The sequence below is a fragment of the Limulus polyphemus genome, unplaced genomic scaffold (assembly GCF_000517525.1).
Source record: "Limulus polyphemus unplaced genomic scaffold, Limulus_polyphemus-2.1.2 Scaffold1678, whole genome shotgun sequence".
Taxonomy (NCBI): Eukaryota; Metazoa; Arthropoda; class Merostomata; order Xiphosura; family Limulidae; genus Limulus; species Limulus polyphemus.
The window spans coordinates 199,649-218,201 of NW_013667288.1; the positions used below are offsets into that span (position 1 = coordinate 199,649).

At 34.7% G+C, this 18,553-nt stretch overlaps 2 protein-coding genes across 3 annotated transcripts in view; one reads left to right on the plus strand and one right to left on the minus strand.

The window, feature by feature from the left end:
• LOC106464533 (geranylgeranyl transferase type-2 subunit beta-like) overlaps positions 1–7,830 on the minus strand; it is a 24,617-nt gene extending 16,787 nt beyond the window's left edge. The window contains exons 1-4 of one of the 2 annotated variants that reach the window (XM_013924677.2): positions 7,738–7,830; positions 5,508–5,615; positions 4,978–5,175; positions 3,835–3,940 (exon numbers count right to left, since the gene is read on the minus strand). In XM_013924677.2, coding sequence (XP_013780131.1) covers positions 3,835–3,940; positions 4,978–5,175; positions 5,508–5,612 — 409 coding nt within the window. In that variant the 5' untranslated portion in view covers positions 5,613–5,615; positions 7,738–7,830. Of the gene's footprint in view, positions 1–3,834; positions 3,941–4,977; positions 5,176–5,507; positions 5,616–7,391; positions 7,415–7,737 lie in introns of those variants that run through there. The other variant, XM_022392266.1, reaches the window with a different exon arrangement.
• A 10,493-nt stretch (positions 7,831–18,323) lies between these two features.
• Positions 18,324–18,553, plus strand: part of LOC106464531 (pappalysin-1-like) — a 36,105-nt gene continuing 35,875 nt past the window's right edge. Inside the window, exon 1 of the mRNA XM_022392262.1 lies at positions 18,324–18,454. Within this exon, the coding sequence (XP_022247970.1) occupies positions 18,324–18,454 (131 nt within the window). The remainder of the gene's footprint in view (positions 18,455–18,553) is intronic.

The window sequence follows — 18,553 nt, forward strand, 5'->3', positions numbered from 1 at the left end:
GAAAATATATTTTCAGAGAAAGATTGAATAATGAACATGAAGATGGTTGCCTACAGGGTAGTCACAAACATACCTGTTTTAGGCTGCTGAGGAAAAGAATGAAGTTATTTTGAGCACAAGTTTTAAGGGAAGTTACTGTGCAAGAAGAATGTGTTGTCCTCCTATTGGTGGAGGGCTATTGTCGTATGACGACGTCATCATGCACTAGCACAGTTTACATTAAACATGTGATTTTTAGGTGTGAGTTAGCTCAAAGCTAGTGGCATGTAAGTCTCATTGGCAGATACTCGGAGAATGAAGCTATTCTGTGTGATGAGGTGAAGTATCATCTCGGAATTTACAGATTTTCAATGTTGTACTTCTGTAGTGTTGAAAGGAATTCCTAGAATGGGATCAGTTATAAAACAAAAATACTATTTGAAACAGAAACATGACACTGTTAGGTATGTTTCTTTTTTCTTCCAACTAACTTATAACTTACTAGATTCTGAAATTAAAATCTCCATGTACACACATTCAATGCTTCCCTTTAGGTTTAAAATTAGCTGTAGAACCATGTATTAATTTTCAAAGGAAAATGAAACTGAATATATTAAGCTTTTGACTATAAAAACTGCTTCAAATAACACAAAGAAGAAAATATGTTTTCAAAGAACAACATCAGTCATCTATGTTTTACAGTAAAACAAAGTTCCGATACAGTGTTCAAAATAAGTGGTTTCTGGTTGTCCGAGACAACCGGAATTATTGCTGGACAACTCAATTGCATTACTACGTTGTTTGTAGGACAACTGCAGCATGGCCCGATCCCATGGCAGTTTAGGCATTTAGCCAATAATGGCACATTCAGAGTACTATATAAATTATGAATAGTATTTTTATGCACACCATGTTTACATTTCCACAGAGACATGATCATCAAAACTGCACACATTATTTACTAATAAGTATGTTTATTATAATGCTTTGCAAACCTGCCAAAATTTATGATCAGTAATGGATCGCTACTCAAAAGACTTTGATAACACCATTTTCCACCAATTAAATTTTCCATGTTTTGATACATTAGACTTAGATACCATCTGCAATGTAAGTTGTGGAACTGGAAAGGCTAAGTAAGCTTTACTTTAAATTTGTGTCAATTGTGAGGCCAATTGTGAATACAATTAAAACAAACTCAAAAGAATGCTCCAAAGTTCCTGGCAAAGTGGACATCTGTGGTTGAAGTATAACAAAGAGAAGTTCATAAAGTTCCTCAATAAAATCAGGATTTTCTATCAACTAATGAGCTTTCTAGTGTGATATTTGATTTTTTAAAAATGTAACACCAAGTTTGTAATTTTTATTAGTTTACTAACATGTTCATTCAAGTGTGGGCAACTATAATTTGTCAAACAACCATAATTGGCTCGAAGATTGTCTGTTGGACACCAAGTCTGTTCATCTTATTTGAAACACTATTGCTTCAGTATTCAAAAATACATTATATAGTGTCAAAATATAGTATGTTTCAGCTAACTATCTCTTTTAAAACTTTAAAGCAGAATAAAGCTATGATACTAAAATATAACCCTGAATAGGTGTATCAATATTACACACACACACACACAAAACTGCAGATGTTATAACTAGAACTCAACAATGAACAAGTTATGCTGAAATAAATATTTATACAAATTTTAAAAATAAACTGGATACTATCTATTCATTACTTAATTCAAATTTATATACATATAGGTTTCAATAATATAATGTAGACATACTGTTATTTGAATCCTTCAGTTCAAGCAATTTATCGAATTAGCTAAGAGTAAATGTGAACAGATAGCTAAAACCTTCTAAAACATATTTAAATTCCCCAGCATAAATGACAATATTAAGGATTTATAATGTACACAAAAATGAATTTCATTATGGTATTTATCTGGTGTACACAAGTGTGGTACTTGCTCATAAAAGTTGTAACGAGAAACAAGCCTGCTAGTCGTTCTGTACATTTGAATATGCTATTGGTTGTGTTAAGAGTATTGTTTCACTTTAACTTGAAAGTAGATATCATGGCTCATGGAATTAGCTTTTACTTGTGGTAAAAAAAAAAGGTTCATTCGCACCTCCCAACTCCAGTGTAAATAATCACAAGAGTAAGCATAAGGAAATGGGGAAATAACTAGATCTCTCAGTTATTAACATTTCCTGGAGAAGAGTGAAGCACACAAGAAAGAACTGTGTCATGGATACATTTTTCAAACATGTGAGTATTAGAGATGCACGACATCGAATTGCACAGAGGACGAGAAAATTATGAGAAGTGGTAGATACGTGTTGGAAAAGTGATGTTAAATTTTTGTCTATAAAACATAACAGAAGTTTAAACACTCTGAGCAGCGATTTTTAAATTGAACACCACCAGGTTTCATTTTCTTGATAATAATGATGCTACTACTGTATGTCTAGTTTCACTCATATGAAAGGTTCCACATACAAGATATCATGTACACTATGTTAAAAATTAAACAGCTGGTTCATTGTTCATAAACTTAACTGTGTACACAACAGTGCACGGATAAAAAACAAAAAGGATTGAGAATTAACATTCTGTGGCCCAACATGAGATAAACAGTAACAAATGGAAGTTTATAACCAAACTTAAGGCACAAGAAATTATAAAATGAAAAAAGGAGAGGTTAGTTAACAAATGTTCAAGTTAATAGTAGGTAAGGCAATAACTTTTTTTTTTTTTATGAGGATATATTTGTTACAACCTGAAAAGTACATGTTAGCAAATGTTTACCCACTGAAATCACTATGTATTGAATAGTTATTTCTTTAGACAAAAGAAAGAAAAAAGAGATTACTGATATTTAAATTTTTTCGAACTCACTATATACTGTACTATATTGATTAAAAATTTTCATTATTACAGCACCAAGTATTAATTTTGATGGACTGTTTTTGTAGAATACATTTTCTCTGTGATAAAGATGTCAATTAAAAAGGCTTTATGCTGTTTAAATATGGCCTTGTAACTATCCAGCTTAGGAACTTAGCAAGATTCATTTTACTGTCATAAAACATTAATTGTCACTGAGTAAGACTACATCTGGAAAAATACCACCCCTCATCAACAAACTTGAACAAAGACAGATCAAAGAACAAAATAAACAGGTGAAAACAGTCTGAAATCGTAAGAACATCATATGAAAATTTTAGGAGTTTAGTTATGCTTGACATAATAGGGTTAATTAAAAAAAAATGTACCTTATAATTATACAAGTCTACTTACTTAAGTATTTCCATAATAAAATACTTCTGGGAAATGCTGATGAATTGCAGTGAAAGATCTAAAACTGAAACTCGCATGCTAACTGAAAAGTTTGAAGTTAAGCCTAACATTGCTGAAAGAATTGGATTTTATGTTTTGGATTGAGCGACTCAAAAACTGACATTATTACTTCTCTTACTGTATTGTAATAGTAAGATTTTTAAGAATGCAGCACAGATATAGGAAAATGGAATATTTATTATCATTTATTGATTGTATGAGGTTCACACTATTCCTGTGTGAAATTTAAAACCCAAGTATAGAAACTGCAAAAAATAAAATAAATGGTTCACTGTTAAATCACCATTAAACACAATTTTAGGACTACAAAAAAAGGAGCCATACAGAAGTTTTTCTGTTGTCGTTTGAAAGTACACATACTTTTAGACTAATGGTGTTGACATAGGTGAAATTAAAGGACTTTTTTTAAGGCTTTAATTACAACTGCTGCATAATGACAGATATATGTCACTATTAATGATGCTTGGATTGTCAAGACAATATCATCTTACCCCACTTGTCTCCATAAAAGCTTCCATCTTCCTGTTGTAAATTTTTCACATAATCAACCACACCAGAAATATCAATTACATCAAGGGCATCATAGATGGTAAGTATCTAAGTAGGTAAAGAAGCAAATTAATACCTCAAAGCTTCCTACAGTGTCCAATAAAAACAATTATCAAACTATGGTATAAACCTAATTCTGTACTTGATCAATTTGGCCTTACTCTATATATGAACTTTTATTGACTTTATGCGGTGGCGATACTGCTAAATAAAAAAGTGCCAGAATGCACAATCTACTACATAATCATGTAAAGTTGGATTCATTCAAAATAGTGGCAGCACGGAATTCTGGCTAAAAAAAAAAGTACAGGTACACTGTGCCCACACGTTTCTGCCACACTATACCTCTGACCTTATAAAGATTGTGACTTTCTTAAAAAACCTTAGTATTTTTTTAAGAGGTACAAATGGAATTAACTTTTTTTTCTTTAACAACACCAAAAACCTAAGCTTGTGTTAATAGCAGCCATATGTTACAAATATATTTTAGGTGGATACAATTGTTCAAGCAAATATTACTTACAATATAATTTTCTCAATATTGACAAGTCCAATCTTGCATCTATAGCAATCCACTTGAATATATACTATACAAAAAAAATTACAACTTTCTACTGTATTCAGTCTGCTCTAAACTATAGCCACTCAAACAAGTTTAGGTTTTTCTTCCAAAAAATAAGCTCAACCAACCAAATGAAACAATGGTAATTGACAAAAATTTAAAGTAAAATATTTCAAGATCAATCATTAGTTATTTACTAAAAATCTTAAAGAATATTTTCTCTTCTTGCATAAACAAGTCGTTTGTTCACTGTCATAAAAAACAACAACAACAACTGAATGTGAAACTATTTCGATTGTGAAAACACTGTATTAATAAAAAAAGATATTATACAAATAAAATGACCTAAAAACTAAAAATTGTTTGTTCTTCAAAACGAGATAATGATGAAGAAAAGAACACTCCTTCAAAAGCATTTGAATCTTTAGGGTAATTTCTTTATTGGTTGATTTAAGTAACTTTATGCCTTATAATGTTATATTATTTCATTATATCCATATATAAATTAATGATATCAGCATACCTGCACAGCACTCAATGTATACAGAAGATGAGGATCATGACCCTTGCTGGCTCCAATACCTCCACACACATGCTGACATTCCCGAACAAAATCTAGAATCTGTTGTTTGTCCAGAAGATCCAAACTTCCCATCAAATCCATTGCTGTCATTCCCCAGTAAATTCCACTCATTCTTAGATATTCTGTCATGCAGTATTCCTTAATGAGACAGTTACATGTATAGTACACATGCTTTGGTACAAGCTGCATGTCATTACAGTTCACAATACAATGCTTCAACTGCAAGTGTGTTATATATATATAATTGAAATATATGCCAGTACTGTGCAAAAACTACCAAAAAGTATTACAGTTCTGTTTAACATTTAACTTGTTGCTAATGGTTTACTTTTGCTCAGTGACAGAATTGTAACAAGCTAGTACAACAAACAAACATGATAATTCTAATAGTTGAAGAAGTTTTTTAATAGTCAATTATTTTTCATGAATTAAAGAAAAAAGTTATTAAATGTATGAGTGGGAATACTTACATAATTGTCTTTTTTGACCCCATATGCTGATAAATAGTCTTGATGCTTTTTTAAAAGCAAGAGTTTTGTTGAGTTTTCTGAAATTATGACATCCTTTGTAAGCATGTTCTAAAAAGAGAAACAATAAATATTGTAACTTTTAACATATTCAATCTTTTTGACCTGTCTTACACAAATTGCATTAGCTAAACACTCATGTTTATATACTTTTAATTGTGAAAGGCTTACAGTAGCTTTTCCCCTAGATCTATTATTCAAGATTTGATAAGATTTTTTATAGTACAGAATTAATATTAAAAAAAATGAAAAATAATTAGTATAATTTGCCATTTAAAAGGTTGTAATATTTCATTGGTTAAATTCTTCACTTCATACCGAGCCACTGTTGAATAGGTGATTAAAGCTTGAAACTATCGGTCTTGTTAAGAGGGATAATCAGCATTTAGCTACGTGAGACAAGGAAATAATAAGACTGTGATACTCTTTGATGTAAAGGGCTGGAAAATGAAAAATACATTCCCTTATTCATTCAATGTATATATATATATTTATAACTCTGGTGAAAATTCTGTGGATGCTCATGTTTTCTCTTGTAACACTACTGTGTTGATTCCGATCAAGGTAGTAATTACAGTTTAAGTTAAGGTAGTACACATACATTACCTTACACTTACCATAATTAAATGTCAGCTGCCACATATTTCCCCAATAAAGCAAATGATCCAAATCTTTTTGTAAAGTAACAGCATCTTCTGCTTATTACATATTGAGAACAGAAGGGTAGGATACGATTTTAATAAAGTTTACAAGGTTATCTGAGGTATCAATAGCATAATAGTCTCTTATTTCTTTGTGCTGTATTCTGAAGACCACAGAATGAGAAGACAAAGGTTTATGATTAGAAAAAAAAAAGACTTACGTTGAGAAAGTTTTATTTTTTAACAAGCTCATGGAATAATTTACTATAAGAAGTAGTGCAAGTTAGCACTAAATAGGAAATTATGAGGGGAATAGATATCTATAAAAAAAAATGTTTTGAATTTTTACTTTTCTTAATAGTAGGCAAAAAAAAAAAAAGACAGCCTTTAAGGACTAAACAGTCCCTTATCCATTTATTAACATTAAATATCCAACATAAACAGAGAAAACTGAGAGTTAGAAAAGCCTAAAAATCTCTATCACTCTTTGGTAATCAACCAATTTAAAAGTGAGTGTAAATAAAAACTGCACAAACTAAATAAGTTATAAAAACAAAGACAGTCCCAATTTAGTAGTATTATTAAAACCAGTTTACAGTAAAAATATATATAAGTGCACAGGTGATGTTTATATTAAAACATATTTTCATCTTTATGTTTAAAGATTATATAACACAAAGTTAAACAAATGTCAATCTATCAATGTTATAACAACAATAATATCGATATGTATTGCACATTGAAACCATTACAAAAAAAAGAAGTTCACATAATAAACAAATCCATCCATCAATACACAATCATGCCAAGTTAGTATGATAAACTAGACTAATCACTTTTGGCTTTAGTTTTAACTTTAATCACTTCAACTACTGCAGTTATATATATATATACACACATATATTACGATATATAATTTACCAGTGATTAGCATAGACAGCAAAAGAATGTTTATTATTATAGTGAGACAGAATAGTTTCAAATTAATTGAACTTTGAATATTCAATGGTAAAATTATGTCTTAAAGTAAAAACAGGCTTTTATTACTGTACATAATAATTACTAATCTGAGTATCTTATTACTAAATAGGAAGCTCTTGACCTGTTATTAAAATGTTTTCATTAATATATTAAAAAACTTTAAACGCAGAAGGACTGAATAATAATATCCTCCATGCATACTTACTGCCTGTAATGAAAATTGTAATATTTCTACTAGTTACTAGCGCGATATTTGGGTTACTAGTTCTAATACTACTATTAGTATTACTACTGCCACTGTACCAGCACTGGCGAATAATAGTTACAAACCTAGCAGTAATAATGGTTGGAGACGGCTTGAATGGGTAATGAAGAAAAACTTTAATATAAGTTTAACATAACAGCAAATGTACAACGTTTCGACAAGGTTTTGTCATCATCAGGTACAAATACTAGTAGTAGTAATACTACTACAATAGCAGTTGTACAAATATTACCTTTTCCCATGAATAAGATAATAACAAATACGAAAATAATTTACAAGGTTTTACCTAAAAAGTAAAATTTATTCTTTTGTTGACAAAATTTTCAGCTTAATCCAAGAAGCTAAATCTAGTTTATACACTACCAATTCACTTTATCATGCGTAAGTCACATGTAGTTTAATGCCCTCTACCGTGTTAGACAACCACATTAGACACCCAGTTTTTTTAGCGTGATATTGTTGACCTTCGGGAACTTGATAACATATCAAGTAAATGTGGTGGCATCGAAAATTTAATATTTCTATTTCTCACTTTTTATATTTCCTATATGTATAGGATGTATTACTTTTATCGTATAATGTACCTGTTAGGTATCCAATCCACCCCACCCCCCTCCCCGAACATTTATATTCCTTGTTTATTACGCATACGGGTGGTATATTCTGGTCAAACTGATTATCATGATGAGAAGGATGGGATAGGTCTGCAGAAAATAGAAAAGTATTAAATTAGATATATACTGTGAGGTAATTCTGAGTTATTTGACTTTGACTGAGTTCGTGAGAACGAAATAAGAAGATTGGATACAACTAAAATACAACAAGTAATAATACAATTTAGCAAAAAATAAGTATGATGAAGGGATGGCAACGCCAAAAGGTACAGAAATAAAGTAGGGATGAATACTAATACATGGAATCCCAAGACCTCCACTACGAACAGGTAAATGGCTGTCGGGAGACAAACTCAGTTCTACCACTCTCCAAAAGAAAAAACAAAACGATCAACAACCCAAGCACAACTTTCCTCCAAGGGAAACACGGCATCGACATACCACAGAAGAAGTAAGATCCGTTGACGAATAACTTGTGCACGAAAAAAGATGTTAGCAGGACTGGAACAAAAACATCAATAACAAAATGAACACGACTAATGACATCACCCCAAAGAACATCGGGAGAGGAAAGGAACCAAATCCCAAAGCATTTTAAAGCAGAATTTGTCCATGTCAAGCCAAAAGGAGTATCTGAGGAAGATGCCCATCGACCCAACCATCTGCCTTAGACCTGGGAAGATTTAATTGAGCTCCACTAGCCCGAGAGTACGTCTCCACCACAGCAAGAGCAGTACCAAGGGAAGACAGGTCGGATGTGAAAAGGCTGACATCATCAGCATGGCTAACATACTTAACAGACACTCCACCAGGTAAGTGGATATATAAATTGAAGAAGTGTGATAAAAATAAGACAACAAACACTCAATGGTTAAGGTACATAACAGAGGAGACAATAAGCAACCTTGATGCACACCCTGATGAATAGAGAAAGAAGGTGTCAAAAACCCATTCACCAAGACTTTACTGGAAGCTGTAGAATAGAAGGAAAGAAGATAATGCAGGAAAACAGGAGGAAACTCATACCTCCTCAAAACCAACCACAAAAATTAGTTCCAATGCCTTGCTTTGATCGAGGGAAACAAAAATTGCACTGATATTCCTGTTATCTATGCAATGAAAGAGATCACTCAGAAGCACAAGATTGTGTTGAATACTCTGACCTCTGACACCACACGTTTGGGTGCTGAAAATAAGGCTGGGCATAACCACACCCAAGTGCATACATAACACATGGGAGATGATTTTGGAATCAACATTTAGGAGAGATATGAGTCTCCAAGAAAACAGACTATGAGTGTGTAATGGATCCTTACAAATCAAGGAAATTAAACCATCCAGAGTACCAGATGGTAAACAACCACGGTTCAGGCAGTCATTGAAGACTCAAACGAACTGAGGGCCAATGAAATGCCACACCTGGCGATAGAATTCCACAGGAAGGCCATCTGGCCTTGGACACTTGCCAAGAGGCAGTGACTGAATGGCATCCCAACACTCCCCCACAGAAATAGGCTTGGTGAAGTCTTCAAATAAAGCCTGATCCATGGTTGCAAAAACTGAGTAATGTCTTCCCACAAAGTATGATTTACTAATGTAGAGGAGTACAAATCACTAAAATAGTCATGACACATTTTAAAATAACATTAATATTAGTGATCAACTGACCATTAACAGTCAACAATTTGGAAATGTGCCGATACTTCGCCAAACGCCGTGACTGACACAAAGGAACTCAATAAGAAGAGCCAGGTTCCAAAGAGTCCATTAAGTGAGAGACAGTAGCAGCCCTAAAAAGCTTGGTATATGCAACATCAATCTGACATTTAAGTCTTTTGATGTCCAATTTAACCCATGGATCATCAGGGTTACCTTGGAGCAATGCTGCTAAGGCTGATTGTTGATGCCTTAGATACAAACGATCATGACCACCGGATTCCAGCCTGCTGTAACAAGTGAGCACAAGCTTCCTTCAAATCGGCCCACCAAACATCGTTAACGAGAGGAGAAGAGCACCAATTGAGCACAAGAGCACCCAGATCCTCAAGAACCACATCATCAGTTCACAATGAGACATTTAGCCACCACACACCAGGGGCCCAAAAAATAGGGGAAAAATCCTTAAAAGTGAGAAGAAAAGCATGATGGTCAGAAACATAACTGATGGCACTTCCCACAGGATAAACAGCTGCATGAGAAACAACTCCCCGTGACAACTCCCCTGTAACATGAAAACGGTCAAGATGGCAAGAAACACCAGGACCAATCCAAGTGACAATAAAAGCAGAATCATATAAAAAACGCTAAACATCCCGAAAGTCAAAATTGGAAAGTAAAGTTCTTAGTGGTTGGTAGCCTTTAACACCCACAGCAGAAGTTCTGCCAATTTTGTCAAGAGGAGGATTAAGAACACAATTAAAATCCCCACCTAAGACGATATCTGCCCGTGTGATCAAAAATCTATCCAAGGAGTAAAAGAACAACCACTGGTCAGCATGTTGAACAGGAGCATAAACAATAACAAAACGAACTTTACGTCCATGAGTGAGAACATCAGCAGAGATGACTCTACCCTCAGCGTCATTATGGGAAGAGAGAACAGAACCTCTGAAATTGGGGTGAAATAAGATTCCATCCCCGTGGACATGAGAGGTCCTAAAAGTTCGAAGTGCTTGAACATGAAACCTGTGGACAAACGAAAAATGTTCTGACTTCAACGAAAAATGACTCTCCTGCAGAAAAATGACATCGACTCGAAATTGATTGAAAAGGAAAGTGACATATCACTGCTTTGCAGGAGTATGCAGGCCCTGGATGTTAAGAGTTAAACAGGAAAAACCCATGAAGAGAGCAAAAAGGGTTACATACATCATAAACACTGCTGTTTGGGTGTGACAGACAATGACGAAGTCGACAAAACACGCTTTATGCAACTAATAGCATTAGTCATAGGTACATCATCTGACACATTAGAGGAGAGCAGGTCTCCAGATGCCCCAGAAGAGTGTGACAACTGATGAGGGTCAATATAGGTTGAAGGTCTGAGAGGAGGCACAGCAATGGGGAGGTAAGACTTCCGGCATTGAACATCAGGAGGGGGAGATGAGACCAGAACATTGGAAGATGTGGAAACTCCACCAGAGCCAGGCAGGAGAGGAGAAGAAACTGAATCACATTCAATACAACTGGACAGATAATGTGTCGAACATGCATTTGTGTGCTCCACCAGCACCACACTCTCCACAAATGAAATGGAGGAGATACACCAGAAGAACTAGGAAGGCTAGGAAGGTCAGAAACAGATGACACAGAATCCTTTGAAGGTGACATAGGGGAAACCACTGGAGGTGGAATAACCAACATGTCACCGGGAACAGGGCACACATCACACATACCCTCAGCAGGAGACTCAATGACGACAGGATCTGGCAGGGCAAGCAGCACAGGAACAACTACAGGTAGAGATGACAGCATGGCATCAATGGCAGAGGAAATGAATTGATCCGCAGGCACATTAACAACAAGGTCACTGAATGGTTCAGGGAGTCCTAGAGAAAAAAGACTGAGAACCATCCACTTTGCTAGCATAGGAAGAGGCCCTCTGAGGGCAAGGTGAGGAATGGTGGCTCTCACCACAGATGTCACAACACAAAGTACATTTGTCGAAACTATGGCCAAAGTCCTTACACTTCTGGCAGTGAACAGTGTCACAGGAACGAAGTAGATGTCCCTCATGACCACAAGGATCATCACAGATGGCACTGGACTCTTCATATTGATCTTCATGCAATGATTACCCATGCAAACACCTGGATGAGATGGATAGCACTAGTGCTCGACTTTCAACACATTACCAAATGGAGTAAGTGCAGTAGTTACAAACTCATAAGGTATCTCAAATGGAACAGAACAAAGAGTCACCCACTTGATATTCAGACTGGCAGGTTCCACAGTGATGGACTGAATGTTGTGGCAAAACAGCCACGTCCCAATAACTTCTGGGAAACAGCTGAAGAAGACAATGTTCTAACAGATCTTCCAGAGCCGAAGTGCTGGAGACAGTCCACGACATCACCATCGAGAGAAGCACACAGGGAGTCTATAATAGCCGATGGCAAAGAGTCCGAATCGACGACAAATCTGACCGACCATGGTCATGCCAGGAAGGTGGGGAGGCAGTACTCATTCCTGTCCTCCCCAAGAATAATCCACTTAAAGTAGTTCCAAACTAACACTACAACACGAAAAAAAAATGCACGCAAAATAATATAACAAAATATAAGCAAAATCAACTTACAAGTCCAAAGAGAATTTGCAAGTTCGATGCACACGATCACCAAAAATTGTCCACACAGCTGTCAGGCTCGGCCCTGTTGAAAATTTGTAGAAAAGTAGAGTGCTGTATAATGTATTGTTTTGATGATTAAGAAACTGGTGTTTTTAAACTCAGACTTCAATAACATGTACACAGATCTTTCAGTTGCATAAATACTTGATCTCCTTGATACCTTGATTATTAATTTAAGTTATTGTTTATTTATTTATTTTTACTGAGTGTTTTGGAAGATATTATGTTTGTGCAATGAAAAGTCACAAATGGTCGTTATATAAAAACAAGTTGTGCTACCATCTAGTGACCAGAAATGAAGCTCTTATTTATGAAACATGGAAATAATATATGCTTATAAACTGAACTCATTGCTAAGTAGTAGTTTTCCTTTTTCTTATTTTCCCACAAAAATACATGTGGTAGAAGAAGAGAATAATATTACTGTTATACAAGCTGTGGAACACTCGATAATGACAATTAGGTGCTCAAATAAGACTATAACCCAACTTTAGCAATTATTTGTAAACATCATAGAGAAATAAATTAAATGCATCAGCCATTATTTTCTCGACACATCCCTACATACTAAGCCCTACCATGCTTAGTGGTAAACAATCGTTGTTAAATAACACAAACATAGTGTGTGTACTTGTTTAGATGTTGGACTCTTGCTTCTACTGGGTCATAAGCTTTTTCTCTCCTAACTGCATGAGCTACATATACCAAACTGTTTCCCTCGAGAGTATATACAAGACTGTCCAAATTCAATGTTTCTTAGGCTTAATTTATCCAGCGTGACTAGCATTACGCAAGTGATAGTAATTTTAATTCAAACATAAGGGATGTTGTAATCACGAAATATCACTTTACCTATCATTGAAGGACACAGCTGTCTACAGGTTTGCACAATGTACAATAACAGCCAAAACTACCTTGGGCAAAACAGGTATTATCTCCAAATTATTGAAAGGAATAAAGGTTGTCAGAAGAAAATAAACTTAACAACTTTCTTGTGTTATGTAAAAACTGATAATAACTGATAAATAACAGAATAAGTGATATATAATTATAATAAGAGAATAACTGATGTATAATTATAATAAGAGAATAACTGATATATAATAAGAGAGCAACTAATATATAATAAGAGAATAACTAATATATAATAAGAGAATAATAGATATATATAATTACAATAAGAGAATAATAACTATATATATATAATTACAATAAGAGAATAATAGATATATATATATATATAATTACAATAAGAGAATAATATATATATATATAATTACAATAAGAGAATAATAGATATACATATAATTACAATAAGAGAATAATAGATATATATATATAATTACAATAAGAGAATACTAGATATATATAATTACAATAAGAGAATAACTGATATATAATTATAATAACAGAATAACTGATGAATTTTGAATAATATACGAATTATGTTTTATAAAGATTACAACTGCAAATAGTCTTTCTTCGTCATACAGTATCATAAATGTGTGTGAAAAGCAGACGTGATTACATATTCCATTCCATCCTGCAACTGCAATAACACATCTTGCTCTGATTCCACTATCACTTTTGTTGGTGTCTGACAAAAACTCACAGTTATGTAATGAATATGCCAATATCTGGGCTTCTACTTAGGCATTCATCAGGAAGTGGAATGCTTGGTCACATTCCTCACTAAATCTGAAGTGCATCTTAAGTTCAGTGAGAGCCAGTAACTCGTGGTGTGGCAATCTTGGGATATTTAGCCACAAACCATCAATAGTAAAATGTGAAACATAGGAAAGTGTGAGCTTCTTGCTTGATTACAGGTTGAGGCCAGTCTCGTACCATTACTATTTAAGCAGTATCTAAGGAGATTTTATTTATATCCACAATGTACAATTCTTGTTCCATGACATAAACATACATTTTCCTGGTTTCAGTTTCAAACTTGCATTTTTTTTATCCACTGGAATACCATTTCCGGGTTCTCTGCCACAGACTTGAACATACAACTAAACACAAGAAATAGTTGATATCGATCAGATACTTCTTCCTCCCACTGTAGCCTCTTCAGTGTAAATTTTATTATCCTTTTGAAAGTGGTGGATATGCTACACAAGCCAAATAATATGATGCAAAACTCATGTAGGCTATCTCTTGTGTTAAAACAGTATTAAGTCTGCTCTTGTTAGCAAGCTCGATTTTTCAGTATCTGAATGACAAGTCTAATATATTGAATCATTGTGGCCTTTCCAATACATTCAGATGTTCATCTGTTCATACAAGAGGAAATGTGTGAATGTGAGTTACTGTGTTCAACCATCAAAATTCAAATCAGAACCTGGGTGTATCTTTCTTCTTTTTGACAGTCACTACTGGAGATGACCAAACACTCTCTAAAGACTGTAGGATTCTATAACATCCACTACAGCTTAATGCTGGCCACATCTCTCATACTCTAGTGAAGCCTGCATAGTGATTCTTTAATTGAATTTGCATCACCTGTAACTATGTTGGGCTGTGGGGCTTTTTTTTGCAATCCAATTGACCATTTGTTCCTACAAATACATTGGCATATTCAGCCAACAAGTCACTGAGCTGCTGCTGTTGCATTAAGTCTAGCTTGTCTGCAAAATCCTCAACTAGAAATCTCAGACGTATTAGTAACTGTGTATTCACCTTGGATGTGGCACAATGGATGTAGCCCTAGCATTACTATTAGCCTCGGTTACTTACACTTTGTTCACCATGCAATTACAATTCCAGGATGAAGCAGAATAGTTGATCGTCCATAATTGCAAAACAGCACTTGGACTTCATGTTTGTTTGGATCTAATACTGTTTTCTTTATGAATAGGAAATGGGTTATATCATAAGCGAAATCTGTAACAGTTTTGTCTGGTATCAATAACTAGAATTAGTCTGTAGTAAACCATAGAACACCACTTTTATATATGGGGTCCTGTGATTTCTTTTCCAACATACGCTTGTGCAGTCCATTATTTCTAGGTCTGGTCTGGTGGGCATTGGATAACTTTTCCAAGGAACATAAGATCACCAGTTGCATAAACAAAACTGATTGATAAACTTCATATTACCTCCACCCCAAAGATACTAATGCCACAACCGGGGCCAGCAACAATTAGCTTTCTTCTGTAAATGACACCTCCTAAACATAGTCATCTAAGTGTCATCTCTCCATTCAAGACTAGTTTATCTTCACTTGCAAGAATGAAGTGTGTGCCAACTGGCTCTAATGGCGGTTTCTCTTGGAATGCCTGATATTCCACGATATTTATGAGTGTTCTGGCCACTTCTGTATTATCTAAAAAATTCTATCTCTCCCTCTTGTACTCTGAAAGGCATGTACCAGGGCTCACTCAGCAATGAAAGACATCTGCTGACCACCAAACCTTTTGGTGCAAACTATCTATTGCACTCCTCCCCTAGTTGTCTGCCAGTCATAACTTGGGCTCTCAGAGTTATACCAGTATTGTTTACTATTTGTTCTTGGCTCTACTGCATCTGTCGAGCCATTGTTTGAAACCAATAGCCTTGTCTACCTTGCTACTTGGCTATGCTACGCTTCCCCTTTCCAGGATGATGCCCAGGTGGAGGCATCATTGACATAGACTATGGCATGTAAACCATGAAAAAAACTGAGATAGCCCTGGCCATTTACTGGATATCAGTGTGGTTGTATCACACCATCAGGATGAATGTGTGGTTGTTTTAACCCTTGGCTGGGAAATTCACTCAAAAATGACCCAATGCTCTACAGGAAAAGCACATATTTTGCTCCTTCCTTCCAGGACAACATTCTGGTGGAGGCATTGCCAGCTTTGCATGATTACAGGCAACTCTGTAATCCACGATTGCACAGTCAGACATAAAGAGGCTCACCACTGCCCCAGGGTTCATTTACTTCACCATTTGGTGCCCACCATCTCACTAGTCAATGAGATATCTTCTGTTGGCAGACATTTTGCATAAACAGCACTTCCAGCCTTTTCTCGACATTCTCATGTGTTTCAGATCAGTGCTGGAGTTGGGTTACTTTCCTCAGCAAAGGTCTGGGAGTTTTATACAGATTAGCTCACTCAGTCTTAGACTCATTAGGTGCTACACCACTGTAACGACCTTCAGTCTTCAGTTTCTCTCACTCTGACGTTGACACTTAGGGAACGATTATGAACAGCTGCTATAGGTTCAGTAGGTACTGGCGGCTGTTCTTATACATTCTTCAGCTGCAGTGAACTAGAAATCATGGTTTTTTTGCAGCATTGGTAAGACTCAAATGTCCTGGAGAAGACTGACTCTTCCTCTGAGTCACAAGTCATTCAAGTTGTTTAAAATGCCATTTCCTTAACAATGAAGCTTTTTTAAAGCTTGACTACAAAAGTAGGAGTAAAGTGCAATACAAAAAGAAAACAGAAAACTGTGCTATAAGATATTCTATCACTGTAAAACCAAACTTTTCCCCTTATTATCCAGTCAGTTGTTATATTCTGGTCAAACTGATTATTCTAAGAGTGATGAGCTAAGTCCACTGAATAACAGGAGATTCAACAAGGTATCTACTGAGTTTGTGAGAATAAAATAAAGAAACTGGACACAATGTATAATACAAATGCGCAATCTTTATTAAGTAATACAAAGACAAGCTTACATGCTGGTCTGTTGTTTCTATTGGATCGTAAGTTGTTTTTTCTCCTAACTGTATCAGTTGAGATTCTATACCAAACTGTTTCCTTTGAGAGTATATATAAATGTTCGTTACTTAACTGGTAACACCAGTTTTACCGGATAAACTCGCGCTATCCACATTATTGGTTATTCTAAATGAAGCATAAGGGAGGTTGTAATCTTAAGATATCACCTGACTTTCTATTGGAGCCCACAGCTCTCTACATTCTTGCACTATGTGTAACATTAATGCTATACCTCCAATGGGTAGAACACATATTATCTCCATAGAATGACAAAGGAACAAAGGCAGCTAGAATAAAATCAACTTAACGACTTAATTGTCCACGTGTTATGTGAAAAATGAATATACAAGAATAACTGATATATTTCGAATAATACTATATTAGAATAAGAAGGCAGAAAATGTCTGGTATGTTTATATAGCATAAATGAAAAGTGTGATGTGTTTTCTACTTTTTTATAATAAAATTGGTTTATATAAATCAATAGTCCTAATTGTTCGTTTTTTGTTTCGTAATTTGAAAATGTCGAATAGGGAGTATATAGTAAGTAAAAAATTCAATGTGGTATTTAGCTGCATTTTCTAAAAATTAATCCAATGCACTCAGTTGCTCATTTCAAACCCCGAACCTTTAAAACTTATAATACGAAATTAATAAAATAGTATAAAATAACCTGAATTTAAATCCTCATCAAATATCATTGTTTAACTAACCTACATGCTGCACATAGTTTATTAGTTTGTTTTTTGTTTTTAAGAACAACCATAATTCTTTATGGTATAATAATATTTCATAGTTGCACGGTATTCTTAGTGTGAACTTATTTTCGCACGAATATTAGATAGACCCACTTTGTAACGGGAGATTCGTGCAGGATTATTAAAGAGTAAATCTGAATTCAACTAAATGACTGCAGTTAAGCTAATAAAAAATAGAGTACGCATGTTGTAAAACAGTCTTTATTTAAAAAGCAAAACAAAAAACAGTGTATGTACTTGCATAGACGCTGGACAGTTGACTTCCTACTTGATCACTTTCTATTGATCGACTCACATCTAGAAACAAGTAGAATTCATTGCATTCTGACTAAAACCTACACTTCATACCAAACAGAAAGTCTCAGTTTCACCCATAAGGGAAAAAGTCTACAAAGGCTGTTGCCTCTAGATATCATCTACTCGTCCAGTGAAGGACATTGATGTCGATAGCCTATCCAAATCAATATGTGATGTTGCAGCAATATCCTCGCAGGCAAAGCAGAGACTATCTGCTGAAGAAAAATGGAAAAATAAAGGTAGCAAGAACGAAAGAACTCAATGGTTTTCTGAGGTACGTGTTTATGTCAAAACTTCATAGAATCAGACTAGACGTAAATACTTAAACTTCTTATATTAATAAAAAATGGTGGAAAACGTATGATATGCCTCC